Genomic DNA, 13,519 nt, shown 5'->3' on the forward strand with positions numbered 1-13,519 from the left:
GGAAATAAATAAATAGGGTTGGGGCTGGGGATGGTGGTGCACCCTGGTAATGCCAGAGGCTCCGGAGGCTGGGGAAGGCTGAGGCAGGAGGACCGCAGATTCCAAGCCAGCCCTGGCAACTCAGCAAGACCCGAAGAAACGCAGCGCGACCCTGTCTCGAAATGAGAGATTAGAAAACGGCTGAAAAAAAAGGCGGGGGGTGTGGCTCAGTGGAAAGCATCCCTGGGTTCCATCCCCAGGACTAAAAACCACAGCCATCCCCCCCACGTATATGCAATATAACAAATTACCCAAACTTAGTGCGTCGCTTCCTGCCGAGACCCTGGCTGACAAGGACACCCATCAGGTCACATTGAACACCCCAGTATTTATTGGGCCCTTGAACCAATGGCCCTGGCATGTTGTAAACATTAACATGGAAAGACCCTGTGCCCATCCAGGCTGTGGCCCCCCAGGCCAGTCCCCCCTGTTGGAGAACCCAGGCCGACCTGCTGGGTCCCGGGCGCAGGGGTGCGCTGAGCCCAGTCCGGGGAAGGGGGGCTCGGCCGGGGTCTTCTGGGCTCTGGGTCTAGGTTCTGTTCTCTCCTGACAAAAGGCAGGGGCAGTGCAGGCTTGGGTCCTGGGCCTGAAGACAGCCACCCCAGAGTGCCTCTGCTGAGTAGGGAGGGCCGAGGATCCCCGCCCATCTTGCTGTGGCCTGGTGACAGCTCACAGCTGACCGTGAGTGACCCATCAGCTAAGGCGGTGACAGCCCCTCTTTACAAGTGTCCTCTTCCAACGTCTCAGAGTGTCCTGCTGCAGGGTCTGGAGCATCTCTCCTTGCGTGGTCCGGGGGGCACGGACGGCTGACCAGCGTCCTGGGAGAGGCCGATGGCTCTGCACTGCGCCAAGCCGGATGCCGGCCCCGTCCTCCGCGCCTTGGCAGCGCCGGCCCTCTCGCCCATCGCTGGGCCCCGAGCCTCAGGTAGCCCTGACATCCTCGCGCCCGCCCTAGATGAGGTGCACCAGCAGGGCCGAGCAGGCGGAGCCCAGCACCAGGCCGATGGACATGTAGAAGGACATCACCACTCCTGTGGCCTCGGCCAGCTCCCGGGGCACGATCTTGGGCCCATAGACGAGGGCCAGGGTGCTGAGGTAGCCGTTGCTCAGCCCCAGCAGGCAGGTGAAGAGCACGGGGTAGACGTCGGACCGGAAGACCACGGTGGCCAGGCGGATGCGGGGCTGGTAGTTGCAGAACACGAACAGGGGCACGAGGCAGGAGCGCAGCAGGACCAGGCCGGGCAGCACCTTGCTCTTGGGGCCTGGCACCTGGACCCAGGCAGTGATCTGCCGGCCACACAGGTCAGCAAAGTTGTACAGGAGGAAGGTGGTGAGGGGCACGAAGAACGTGGTGGTCCACGGGGAGCCCGAGTCCTTGTGGAGGGACTCGATGTTGGTGCAGACGGCGGGGAAGATGAGGCTGGTGATGAGGAACAGGTAGAGCACACAGAAGCCCAGGCCGCCGGTCTTCTTCAGGATGGGGCGGAGGGGCGGCAGGTGCGACCCACCGGATCCCGGGGCCACCAGGGGGGTGCTGCAGGTGTCCTGCGGTGCGGCCTCTTCACCAGAGACCACGCGGGCTGGACAAATGGGCCTCATATAGTACCTGCGGGGAGGAGGGAGGGTGTGCGGTCAGCGGGCCACCGTAGAGGCCACCTGGGCTTTCCAGGGAGAGACCCTGGAGTCTGCACAGTGTGTTCAGGACAGAACCCTTAGGCCCTGCAGCCTGGGGTCCCTCGATGACGCATGTGGTACATGCGGTGGCTACAGGAGGCCCCCCATCCCAGGCTGCCCACCAGGCCGGCTCCAGGCCTCAGCCAGTGGTGGCTGCTGTGCTTAAGGGACAGAGGGAATCAGTGCTGACCACCACATGATGAGCACAGGCTCCTCCTGTCCTTGCTCGTCTGTTTGGTTTTGAATTTTGGAGAGGAGGAGAGGGAGATAGAGAAAAAAATAGCACACAGAAACCCGAAAATTTAGATTCTAGGAGCAACAGAGGCTCATGCAACGCACCAAATAACACAGAAGAGCAAGGACAGTCGAACCCTGCTGTCCTCCCACTGACCCCTCCCGAGTGCCACTGACCATTAGCATCCTCGTCAGTAATGTCCCATGAACTTGCAAAAACCACAACCCGCACCCTATGCGCAGTTACTTAAAGTGGGCTCCAACTGTATGCAAGGCTTTTTGCAACAATATACAGCCTCGTACATCCACAGCGGCCAAAGTCGCGCGGCCTGGTACTCCAAGTGCTTATGCATAACTGCCTAAGGGACACGATCTTGTGGCCAACCTTTCACAGACCCCCCCGGGTTCTCGGTCCCCTCTCTGCTGCACCATTGCTCAGCCTAGGCGTGTACCATGTCCTGCTCCCCTGGACGTTTAGGTTGGCCCCCGTTTTTCACTACAAGTCACACTGCCTCGAGCATCCCTATACTGAAGTCCTTGCACGTGTAGCCTAGTACTTTGGCAGGATAGATGTCGAGAACAGGAGATCCCTGGATTGGGAGTCTGCCTCTGCCGGGTGCAGTGGCACACACCTGTCACCCCAGCATGGTGGAAGGCTGAGGCAGGAGGATCGCGAGTTCAGAGCCAACCTCAGCAACCTTGCAAGACTCTAAGCAACTCAGCGGGACCCTGTCTTTAAATAGAATATTAAAAATGGGCTGGGAGTCTGCTCAGTGGTCACATGTCCCTGGGTTCAATCCCTAGTACCAAAAAAAAAAAAAAAAAAGTTTGAATCTGTGAAACTTCTCTTGATATCCATCAACTGCTCTCAGATAAGAGTCCCAATTCATCTCTGCCCAATACTAATCACCCACCCTATGTCACCTGACCTGTTAATTTTTGTGAGTACCTATTTACTTTTTTCAAAAATGTGACCATGATCTGTAATCATCCTGTTAGTGTGCTGCCATCATGCATCTCCTTCTACAGGGGACAGCTCCCTGGAGCCAGGACCACATGGGATTGTTTCTAGTCGACACAGAGTGGTAGAAAGAACTAGGAAGGACCCGACAGCAGTGTCTGCCCCACCTGATCTTCAGTGCTGAATACCATCAATCTTTTCAACTTCTGCTTCGGTTAGTTTGCCTTGCTGTGTGACCTTGCCTGAGCCCTTAACTTCTCTGGCCTCAGGTATCTGAAAGCCAGGAAACAGGCTGACTGTATTAACACAGCTCCAACATAAGGGCTTGGGGTACATGTGTGGGGGAAAACCACAGCGTGGTGACAACTGGGTTTTGGTTTCAGCCTTGCTTCCGTCCCCCTGTGTGACCTTGGGCCTTGGTTTCTTCCTCTGAGATGGAGGTTTTACAGAGCTCTGGGGGTTCAAAGTCTCTGCCAGTCTTTCCAACCTGGGAGCCTCCAGCTGCCCCGTGAGTGGGTGGGAGTGCTGCTCCCAGTCCTTCCCTGTGATGCTGAGCGGGGGCCTTGAACCATGTTTCCCAGTCACTACGAAGGGACAGGAACAGTCCCACTTCCCTCTTGGCTCCGTGCGGGGTCCTGGCCTCCAGGCTGCTCTGAGAAGCTGCAGGCCAAGTTCCTGGGGTCGAGCTCCTCCCCACAGGCTCCCCAACCCTCCTCCCAGCCCAGCGCGGGCTCCTTTCAGCAGGTTCAGTGGGAGCAGCCCTGGGAGCCAGCCCTGTCTGGGAGCTCGCCGCTGGGCCCCGAGTTCTCATCAACAAGGAAGCAGGAGTCTGTGCAGGCGGCCTGGCCCGGGGGCTCTGCCTCACACGCTCAGCTCCCAGGCCCCGCGCCTGCCCAGATGCGACTGGCACCCAGGCTGACCTACGAGGCTGCCTGGTTTGGTACTAAAGTCCCAGGTGAACCGGAGGCCGCCGCTCTTCGGTAACAGCCACCCAGAGCACCAGGGGCAGGGCGCGGACTCTCCGCCCAGGTTCATCCAGCGTCTCAAAAGTGATCTCAAAGGCAGGACAAGGTGCCAGGCAGTGGAGGGGACCGGGGACAGTGAGCCGGCCTGACCCCAGGAACCACCGCAGGGCAAGTGGGGCTCAGGGGTCTGCGCCTGGGACACTGAGGGGCGCCACGGCTGAGTCCTCTCCTCCTGAAGCCCCAGAGGCCAGCTGAGGTGGTGAGCAACCTCAAGGGAAGAGGGCAGCCCACGGCCACAGACCAGGGCTGGATGGCTCCCTGCACTGCCCAGGGTCAGGGCCTGCGGTGGCTCGCCAGGTAGCCACCCGAGCACAGCTCCCTGGGGCTCAGGTCCTCAGGTGTAAAGTGGCAAAATCAACGATGACCACAGAGTGTCACAAACAAAAATCATAATTGTAATAATAATAATAATAATAATAAGATGATGATGAATTGGTAATAAACAAAAAAATAGGCACTTAACCTGCTTAGCTCACAGGCCACCTCACAGAATAGGTTCCCGTGGAAGGGGGCAGCCCAGCCGGCTCCCTCTGTGGGGCCCAGGGAAACCTGGCCTCCTCTGGGTCTCAGCATTGTCACCTGTAAAGTGGGGACAATTCCTGCCTCCCTGTGTCAGATAAGAAAAGGGCTTACAAGATGCTTTGGAAAGGATAAAACGCGGGAGAAAGCCAAAGGCTGGTTTCTCCTTTGGTACCAGGGATTGAACTCGGGGGCCCTCCACCACTGAGCACAGCCTCAGCCCTAATTTGTATTCTATTTAGAGACGGGGTCTCCCTCGGTTGCTTAGGGCCTCACTAAATTGCTGAGGCTGGCTTTGCACTTGAGATCCTCCTGCCTCAGCCTCCCGAGCCACTGGGATTACAGGCGCGTGCCATTGCTCCTGGCAAGACTGGTTTCTTAAAGAGCAGGTAGGAGGAAGAAAGGAAGAGGAGGAATTGGAGAAAGGAAAAAAGAGAGACCCTCATGGCACAAAAGGGGATCCTGAGGGCAGAAAGACACCCTCGGGGCTGTGAGTGGTGGGAAGCAGAGGCTGGGAGGGACCTGCAGGCCCTGCTCTGCCACGGTGGCTGTGGACCCAGGTGAGGACCCTGACTGCTCCCATCCCTGGGTCTCACCTGTACGCGGGAATGACCGTAAAGAACAGCAACGCTAAGAGGAACCGGTGTGTCAGCAGTAAGCCAGGTGGGCACCCTGAGCTGGCCCAGAGGGTGCGGGGTGAACGGGAGCTGTGACTTCTTACTGTCGCTCAGGCCCCACTTCTACCCCTCCTTCCCTGTCCCTGAACCTGCAGACACCCACTGCCTGGGGGTGTGGCTTGCAGCCAGCTCACACCAGTGGCCAGGCCAACTGACTGACGGACTGCTGCAGGCCAGGTGCAGCAGGAGGCCCTGGGATACAGAGGACCCCGCTCACCCTGGGGCAGATGCAAGTAATAAAGAAGGCAACAGACAAGCCTGCAACTCAGGAGGCTGAGGCAGGAGGATCACAGGTTCGAGGCCAGCCTCAGCTACTTAGTGAGGCCCTAAGCAACTGAGCAAGACCCTGTCTCAAAATAAAAAGGGATGGGGGTGTGGCTCAGTGGTAAAGCACCCTGGGGTCCATCGAGGACCAAGCCCCCATGACCAAAAACCCCAGGGAAACAGATGACCCCGGGGGATGAGAGCTGAGGCTGTCCACTTAGGAAGACCCAAGGGCGGACGACAGGGCCTCACCTGGAGTACTCCAGCCTGGGCAGCAGCAAGTAGAGCCCCAGGCACAGTCCCAGGAAGGCGGCCGCCGTCAGGAAGAAGGCCAGGGTGCTGTCCGTCACGTCTCTGGACGCTGCCAGGTCCACCAGCGAGGCCACGGCGCTAATGGTCCCTCCCATGGCTCCTCCTGCAGGGGGCAGAGGACCATGGAGTCGCTTGGAGAGGACACAGGGGAGCACTCCAGGGCCCCTTTCCACTCAGACCAAAATACAATTCCTCCAGTGTCAAAGAGGCCATCGTTCTCAGTGTCCCCAAGTGGTGGCAGACAGGAAGGGGTCCTGCCGAGTTTCAGAGGGGGTGGCTCGTCCCCGTCCCTGCTCCCTGCTCTGTGCTGGACTTGGCCTCCACGGAGGCCACCACCTGTCTCCTGCCCTGCTTTCCCCCTGGCCCTGACCTCCTCCCGTGCTGCCCTCCCAGGAGGACCTGACGGTTTAGATGCGAGGGACAGAAATCCCCGGGAGCTCGGGGTCTCCTTTCCTCTGTGCTTGGCCAGTGGGGAGAGTCTGGGGGACATTCCAGCACAGTCCTCCCTGCCACGGAATCTCCCCCACCCAAAGGCAGCTGTGGGCCGCCCCACGTGAACGTGGGCCCGAGCACACGCACGCACACACCCACAAGCAGGCAGCCACCCCCACACAGAAGGACCTCGCCCAGCGCTTTGGCTCAGGTCACCTCATGCCCCTCACTGCTACCCAACGCTTCTCCTGTGCCGGGTGGCGCGACCCAGCAGGGCGACCCTGGACCCCGAGCCCAGGGACCCCGAGCCCAGTGACCCCGAACCCAGGGAACCCTGAGCCCAGGGACCCCGAACCTAGGGACCCCGAGCCCAGGGACCCCCGAGCCCAGGATGCACACCTGCCCTTGGCTGGGCCTCGTTCGCCCTAACCCTGGAGGCTGTCTGTAAGATGGAACCGCGATGCCCGCGGGCTGCTTTGACAGCTACATGAGAGGGTCCCCAGAAAGTGCCCGGCACTCGGCGAACTGTCACCAAGTGCCAGTTCCCTTCCCTGCCAGGTCACTCGTCACTCGGCTGTGTCTGGGAGGCCAGGGTGTGTCCGCCTTTGCTTCGGGAGCCTCAGCCATGGGAGTCAGTCGGTGCCAGCCGCGGGGGTCGGCTGCAGGAGTGTGACGGGCAAGTCACCCCCTGCCTCGCTCTGCCCGAAAAGCGGGGGCCAGTGCTTGTCCTGTCCATCCCGAGGCGGCAGAGGGTGGGAGGGGGATGATGGATGGAAGAGGGGACACTGCTATCCACGCACTGGTGCCTGTGAGTGTGTCCACCCCTGGGTGGAAGGGATGTGTCTGCTGGCCTTAGGGCATCGGGATTTTGACAAGGAGGCAAGGAGGCTGACCGTGAACGGTGGGGCAGGCTGGCCCATGTGGGCACCAGCTGCTCTGCCACCCCGGGCGGCTCTTACTGGGCACCTCTTTGTCCACTGCTGGGTGGGGCAGACTGGGGGCAGGACAGTAGAGGCTCCGCCCACCCAATGCCCCATTGCTGCCTCACCCACACTCAGCCAGAGCCTCTACATGAGGAATGGCCTTGGCCTTGGCCCCAATGGACAATTCTTTTTTTTTTTTTTTTTTTTGTTACCAGGGATTGAACTCAGTGCTTAGCCACTGAGCCTCATCCCCAGCCCTATTTATATTTTATTCAGAGACAGGGTCTCACTGAGTTGCTTAGGGTCTCACCAAGTTGCTGAGGCTGGTTTTGAACTTGCAGTCCTCCTGCCTCAGCCTCCCGAGCCTCTGGGATTCAGGCATGCATCACCCACACTTGGCTGACAATTCTTTCCCTCAACTTTCCCAGCATCCATTCCATTAGCCTAGGTGGGACCTGGGGTTGGGGCTGGGGCTGCAGATACCCAAATCTGCAGAGTGACTAAGACCACAGACCTTGGAACCAGAGCCTCAAATCCCAGTCCAGTCTCAGCTCTGCTACTTCTAGCTGTGTGACCTTTGCGAAGTCATAGAACCTCTCTGTGCCTCCATTTTCCCCATTTTCGGATGGGGGTGTCAGTAAGACCCACCTCTCAGGACCCTCCAGAAGAATGAAAGGATTATTATATGCAAAGTGCTCAGAATGGTGCCCGACTCAGACAGGGTCCAAATTCCAAGTAAATCCTCTCACGTTCCCAATTAGGTTGTGGTTATTTCCGTCCTTTCCACATCAAAGCATCGACAACAGGGTAAACCCTTTGCCAAGAGGGGGCCCACTCCTGAGAAGCTGTAATCCCCACCTGGACGTTTCCTAAGAACCGGGGTTGGATGCCGTAAGACATTCCGCCGCTGCCCGCCGCTGCCCGGAGGAGAGATCTTAACGTCCCGCCTATTGATTCCCCCTCTCCCTTACCAACTTGTGGAGAATTTGCAATTTTATCATCAACAACAAACCAGGCCTCGGGGAGCTCATCCTTCATGACTCCCTGCTTTTATCTCATCAGTTATGGAAATACATGCAAATGAGAGGTTTAAAAAAAACACCCTCCAAACAAATGAATTGTTCCTCAGATGCCAACACGCCCAGAATTCACAGATGGGCTCTTCGGGGGCCCAGAGGAAAGGGGTGCTGGGGCTCTGGGAGCTGGAGCCACCTCGGATGTCCAGGATGCTGGACACCCCTGGTCGGGGCTGCGCCCAGTCATGACAACAGCCAAAGTCTAAGCCCTAATGCTCCATCTTGAATCCACTCGTTCCTGGGTGGTCCTCTGGGGAAGGGTTAATTGGGAAGGGTCACAATGGTGTCTGGTCACTGGCCCCTGGAGCGGAAGCCAGCAGGACTGAAGTCACACAGAAGAGCCCTCCTCCAGCTCCGTGGAGGGAGGTGAGGGGGTCAGAGCCTCTTTTTGAGGCCAAGGGTGACAGGGGATTGATGTTTGGTGGCCCCTTCTTGAAGCACGGCGAGGGGCCTGTGGACTGGGCTTAGGAAACTCAGCAACGAGTCCATTTTTATTTTATTTTAGGCCCAAGGTTTTCCCAGAATAGAGCCAGAAGCCTAATCCCATATCAAAGATGGCAAACAGACCGGAACTCACATCTAGACTCTGATCCTGCCCGAGTAATTGCCTCAAGGGCCGTGTGGAGAAGGATTTAGAGGCTCAGGAGGAAAGATAGGGATCTACTAGTGATGTCTGGCCCTGGCGCCCGGTGGGGAGGGGGATCCGCGCATCAAGGTACTTGTCATCCCTGCCACGTAGCACCTGGCATCCTGACCCAATGGGCCGGCGTACAGTCTACACAATTCTTCTCAAGTCGGCAAACATTGAAAGCACTCCTCTGTGCATCAGAGACGTGGGGACACAGAGAGGCCGAGCCTCGGGGCTTGCTCTAGGGGTGGTGAGATTGACCCAGCTCTGTTTTACCTTGAGGGGTCACTGGGGACAGGGACAAAACAGCCGAGTCCTGATAACAGGCTCAGCATCTGCATGGAAACTTCAGCTGGGGGCTGACCCCTGCTGGTCACGAGCCAGCCCAGGGACGGCCCAAGTCCAGGTGACCGAGGCGCTCATTCACTAGGCCATCGGCTCCGAGGACGCATCTCGTTCACCTTTGAATCCCTGGCACCAGGCGGGTCCTCTATAAAATGGAAAGAAGAAAAGGCAGGTAGAAAGGAGGAAAGAGAAAAAAGGGTGGAGAGGAAAGGGCGGGAAGAGACACAGGAAGGAGGAGGGAGGGGAGAAAGAAAGGCTGGTTCAGAAAGGGCGCTTGGAAGGCGGCCTGGTTTTCATAAATGACTGCGACTGCGGCTCCCTCCTGTTCCTCTTCTGGTGTGACCGCCACACTCTCCCACAGAGACCTGGGTGGCCTTGAGTCTAAGTGGCTGAACAGCTATGGTGGAAGTGATCCTGCAGGTCTCCGTCAAAAATAATGTGCTGCCTGAGCCTCTGGGGACACACAACCTGCTGCCTGGACACCATGCCACCAGGAAGCCCAAGCAGCCATGAGGAGGTCCAGGTGGAACCCAAGCCCCTGCTCTAGCCCAGCTCAGGGCAGCTGCCAGCTTCCGGTCTCCGGCCTCCAGTGGGCTCCCAGGGCCGGTGCCGGGCCACAGAGCGGAGCAGCTCTCACCTGATATCAGTGCCTGGGCGTTCCTCATGGGGAAGGCGCCGGTCAGGCCGTAGACACTGCTGCTGAAGATGGTGGAGGAACCACTGACGATCACCATGCAGACAATGGTGATGGCGAAAAAGCCGTAGCGCCAGGAGGAGGTGTCCACCTTCACCAGCACGGTCATCACCACGAAGATGGCCAGCGTGACAGTCAGGGAGGCCAGGACACGGACACGGACGGGAATCCTGCGGTGAAGACAACAGGAGCCGTTAGATGTGGCCTCCGGAGTAGCTTGAGGGTGGTGCTGGGGAGGCGGGGGAGCTGGGTGGCAATGTCCACTCTTCGTCCAGAAGCCTGGGTTTGAGCCCTGGCTTCCTGCTCACAGGAGTGGTCCCGGCTTCAGCACCTGGGGGAGGATGCACTCAGGGGTGTGGGGGCTCCAGGGAGGCAAACGGTGTGCAGCAGGGGCAGGGGCAGTGTGGGTGTCCTCTCCGTGGACATTCTGCTCTTCAGCTCACTGGCTGCGAGGGTCGGTGCCTGCTAAGCCCCCTGCTCTGCCTGTCCCCGAGCTGTGCTCCTGCTGGCTTTGCCGAGTGCCCAGAGCAACCACTCTGCGCTTCCTGAGGAACTTCGGTGGGCAGTGGGCAGGAGGGGAAGAGAGCTTTGTCATCGCCAGCCACCACCACGGCACTCACAGTCCCTGACTTGGGCTGCCCACTCTTCCACATGCTAGGTCCCTTCTGACACCATGGCTGGAGAACCCGAGGTCAGAGAGCTTAAGGGACTTGTTCAAGGACACTCTGCTGGGCCCCAGGGGGTACCCAACGGCTTCCTGGGATGAAGGGACTCTGAGTGGCACAGCATGGGGGGCCAGGATGGTCTCAACTGTGAGGGCAGCAGCCAAGGCAGAGCTGGTGTGCCCAGGGCCAGGCCCCAGGTGCCCCTAATGCCACACCACACCCAAGCCCTGCCCCCCTCCCAGCCTCCATGGACCCAGGAGGACAGTGGGGAAGGAGGCCGAGGGAGAAAGGCCTGGTTTCTCTTCCAGGGGGGACGGCACCATCTCAAGGGCCCTGAGGCCATCAGATCATACCAAGCCCGACCCAGACCTAGTTCACCCTCCCACTAACCAGGGGCGGGCGGGGCCTGAGTGAGAGAAAGGTAGGCGTAAAGACAAACGTGGAAGGTCGGAAAGGACACACAGACACGTGGGCACGAGGGGGAGCGAGAGGACGAGAGGAAAGGGCCCCAGTGAACCCGAGTCTCCTCCGGGTCCCGGGTGGGAAGGCAGGTGAGCCTGGGCACTATGAGGGGGACAGGCCTGGCTACAGAGGAGTCGTGGGTAGCTGGCCCTGAGCACCGCGTGCCGAGTACTGTGCAGGCAGCGGGCAGGGGACAAGCAGCGCAGGCCCTGTGTTCCCCCAGCAGAGGGCCATCGGAGCCGATGGGGTATCCGGGGGCCACACAACCCATCCTGCTCCAAGGGGAGAAGGGGCAGTGCCCCTGGGCTGGGCACACAGGTCTGGAAAGACTGTCCACCTGTGCGCATTCAGGGAAGTGACAGCGGACTCTGGCTGCAGACAAGATGGTGAGGAAGGCAGGGGACAAGGCTGGAGAGAGACAGAGCGGCCCTCGAGGGCCTCCTTATCCTGCCAGCCCAGGACCTGGTCCTCAGGGGGGATGGGGTCTCTGTTGGCCGGCCCTGTCACCTACACCACCCCAACCTCACACAACAGGCACAGACCCAGCCCAGGTGACGAGAGTGTCCCCAGCTCCTGGCCCCTGGGAGTGGCTGGATTAGGGATAGCCTGTGACCGGCTCAGGGCTGCAGCTCTCTCCCAGGACTGACCTGGGAGGTGGCAGGGAGCAGCTCCGGGCAGCGTCTATTTGGCTGCTGGAGTCACCCTGGTGGCTGTGTGGGGGGAGGGGAGGCTGCCAGAGATGAGTCGTGGAGACTCAAGAGTCCACAGTCAGGGCAGAGGGGACTCCCTAGGCCCCATCACGCCTGGGGCAGCTCTGACCTGAATTTAAAGAACGAGTTCAGCCCCTTTGGAGTCTCTGACGTTTGTTTCAAGCGCACCCACCCACACAGAGGTCCGTCACGGTTGCCAGCTGGAGAAGGACGGGCAGGAGCTCCCAGGGACGCTGCTGTGCCCACCCACAAGCCTTCCCTTGCCACACTGGTGCAGGAGGCAGGCTGGAAGTGACGGGCGCTTAGCACGAAGAGCAGGCTTCAGCGATGATGCCTGGAGGGGCTGGCGGGGGACACCCCAGCTCCCACCTGGTGTGTTCTGCTGGCTCCGGGCAGCACTAAGCCCTGGCTCCCTGGTGGTGGCTGGTGATGGGTGTCCCCTCCTTCTGCCTGACCCTCCCTTGTTTCAGGGTCTGCTTCTGGGAAACTTCACCAAGATGCCCACTAAGACTCCCACTAAGACACACCTACCTTCCCCGGGTACACAGGAGCTTCAGCCAAGGCAGCTGCCGGGTGGGCAGCCCCTGAGCGTCTACTGTCAGAGCAAATCAGACACCCGGGGAAGCTGGAGGTCAAGCCTTGGCCCTGATGCTCAGGGTCATCCTTCATGCTCCAGTCTCACCCAGGGGCCCCGCCTTCTGCCCTGGAGCTGCCTCACCCACCCCAGAGACAAAGCCAGCAACACTCTGCCCAGCTCGGCCATCAACTCGCTGTGTGATCCCAGGTGAATTTTCAACTTCTCTGAGCCTCTGTCTCCACTCTAAAAAGAAAAGCCTGGAATAGCGAATAATCAGGTCTCTAATGATGGAGCATTCTAAACCAGGGGAAATACAAGTGAAGGCAGAGGGTGGGGAAAAATACCAAAAGATTCAAACCAGTTCCTGTTAAAGGTCTGCTGGGAAGCACGTCTAACAACCCGGGAGGGCAGTGGTGCTGGGCTGCTCCTCGAGCTGGCCTCATCCCCCACACTACCTGCCTTCCACCCCTTGGGTGTGGCCGTGGCCGGCTGCCCTCACCTGTCCCCCAGACACAATGATGGAAAAGCTGGCAATAATGGGGGCTGAATCGCAGAGCCCCCCGGGCTTTACCACAGGGAAATTAGTGGCTTGAACAAGAAGGTAGCTTTGCAGAGATCAAGGGGACACAGTGGGGGACAAGGCCAATGCCAACCACATCACAAAAGCAGAGCAGTCCAGAGCAGACCCTCCCCCAGGGTGTAGAGCCTCACCTGCACAGGTGCCTTCCCATAGCCCCTCCCCCAGGGTGTAGAGCCTCACCTGCACAGGTGCCTTCCCACCACCCCTCCCCCCAGGCAGGGTGCAGAGCCTCACCTGCACAGGTGCCTTCCCACCACCCCTCCCCCAGGGTGTAGAGCCTCACCTGCACAGGTGCCTTCCCATCGCCCCTCCCCCAGGGTGTAGAGCCTCACCTGCACAGGTGCCTTCCCACCTAGTTATCTGCAGCCTCAACTGCACCAGAGCCTCCGCCCAGGGCCCTAGGACCTTGGGGATCCCGGGGCCATTTCCAATGCCCATAAGGCTTTATGAAATGTGCAGGGCTCAGCCCAGCTCACCCCAGAGCTCTGGGGGCACACTGCCTGTCTCTGCTTCTTCCTCCCCCAGGGTAGGAAAGTGGCCCCAGGGAGAGTGATGCTCTTGGGACACTGTCGAAGGTCCAGGAGAATGTTGCCCAGGTGTCAGAGTTCTACTTGGGGACAGGGCATGGCCAAGATGATAGCCCAGGAGCCTGGGGCAGGCCACACAACGTGAAGACTCTTGGAGAGGGACGTCCACGGTTCCCAGGCTGCCGGTTCCCCACC

General features: G+C 59.5%; 1 protein-coding gene across 1 annotated transcript in view; it reads right to left on the reverse strand.

Annotated features, from left to right (window-relative positions):
* Window positions 1-347: 347 nt before the first annotated feature.
* The window catches only part of Slc29a3 (solute carrier family 29 member 3), a 33,868-nt gene continuing 20,696 nt past the window's right edge, over window positions 348-13,519 (reverse strand). Inside the window, exons 4-6 of the mRNA XM_005325994.5 lie at window positions 9,747-9,973; window positions 5,646-5,808; window positions 348-1,645 (exon numbers count right to left, since the gene is read on the reverse strand). Coding sequence (XP_005326051.3) covers window positions 991-1,645; window positions 5,646-5,808; window positions 9,747-9,973 — 1,045 coding nt within the window. The 3' untranslated portion in view covers window positions 348-990. The remainder of the gene's footprint in view (window positions 1,646-5,645; window positions 5,809-9,746; window positions 9,974-13,519) is intronic.

Source organism: Ictidomys tridecemlineatus, chromosome 1 (assembly GCF_052094955.1).
Source record: "Ictidomys tridecemlineatus isolate mIctTri1 chromosome 1, mIctTri1.hap1, whole genome shotgun sequence".
Lineage (NCBI taxonomy): Eukaryota > Metazoa > Chordata > Mammalia > Rodentia > Sciuridae > Ictidomys > Ictidomys tridecemlineatus.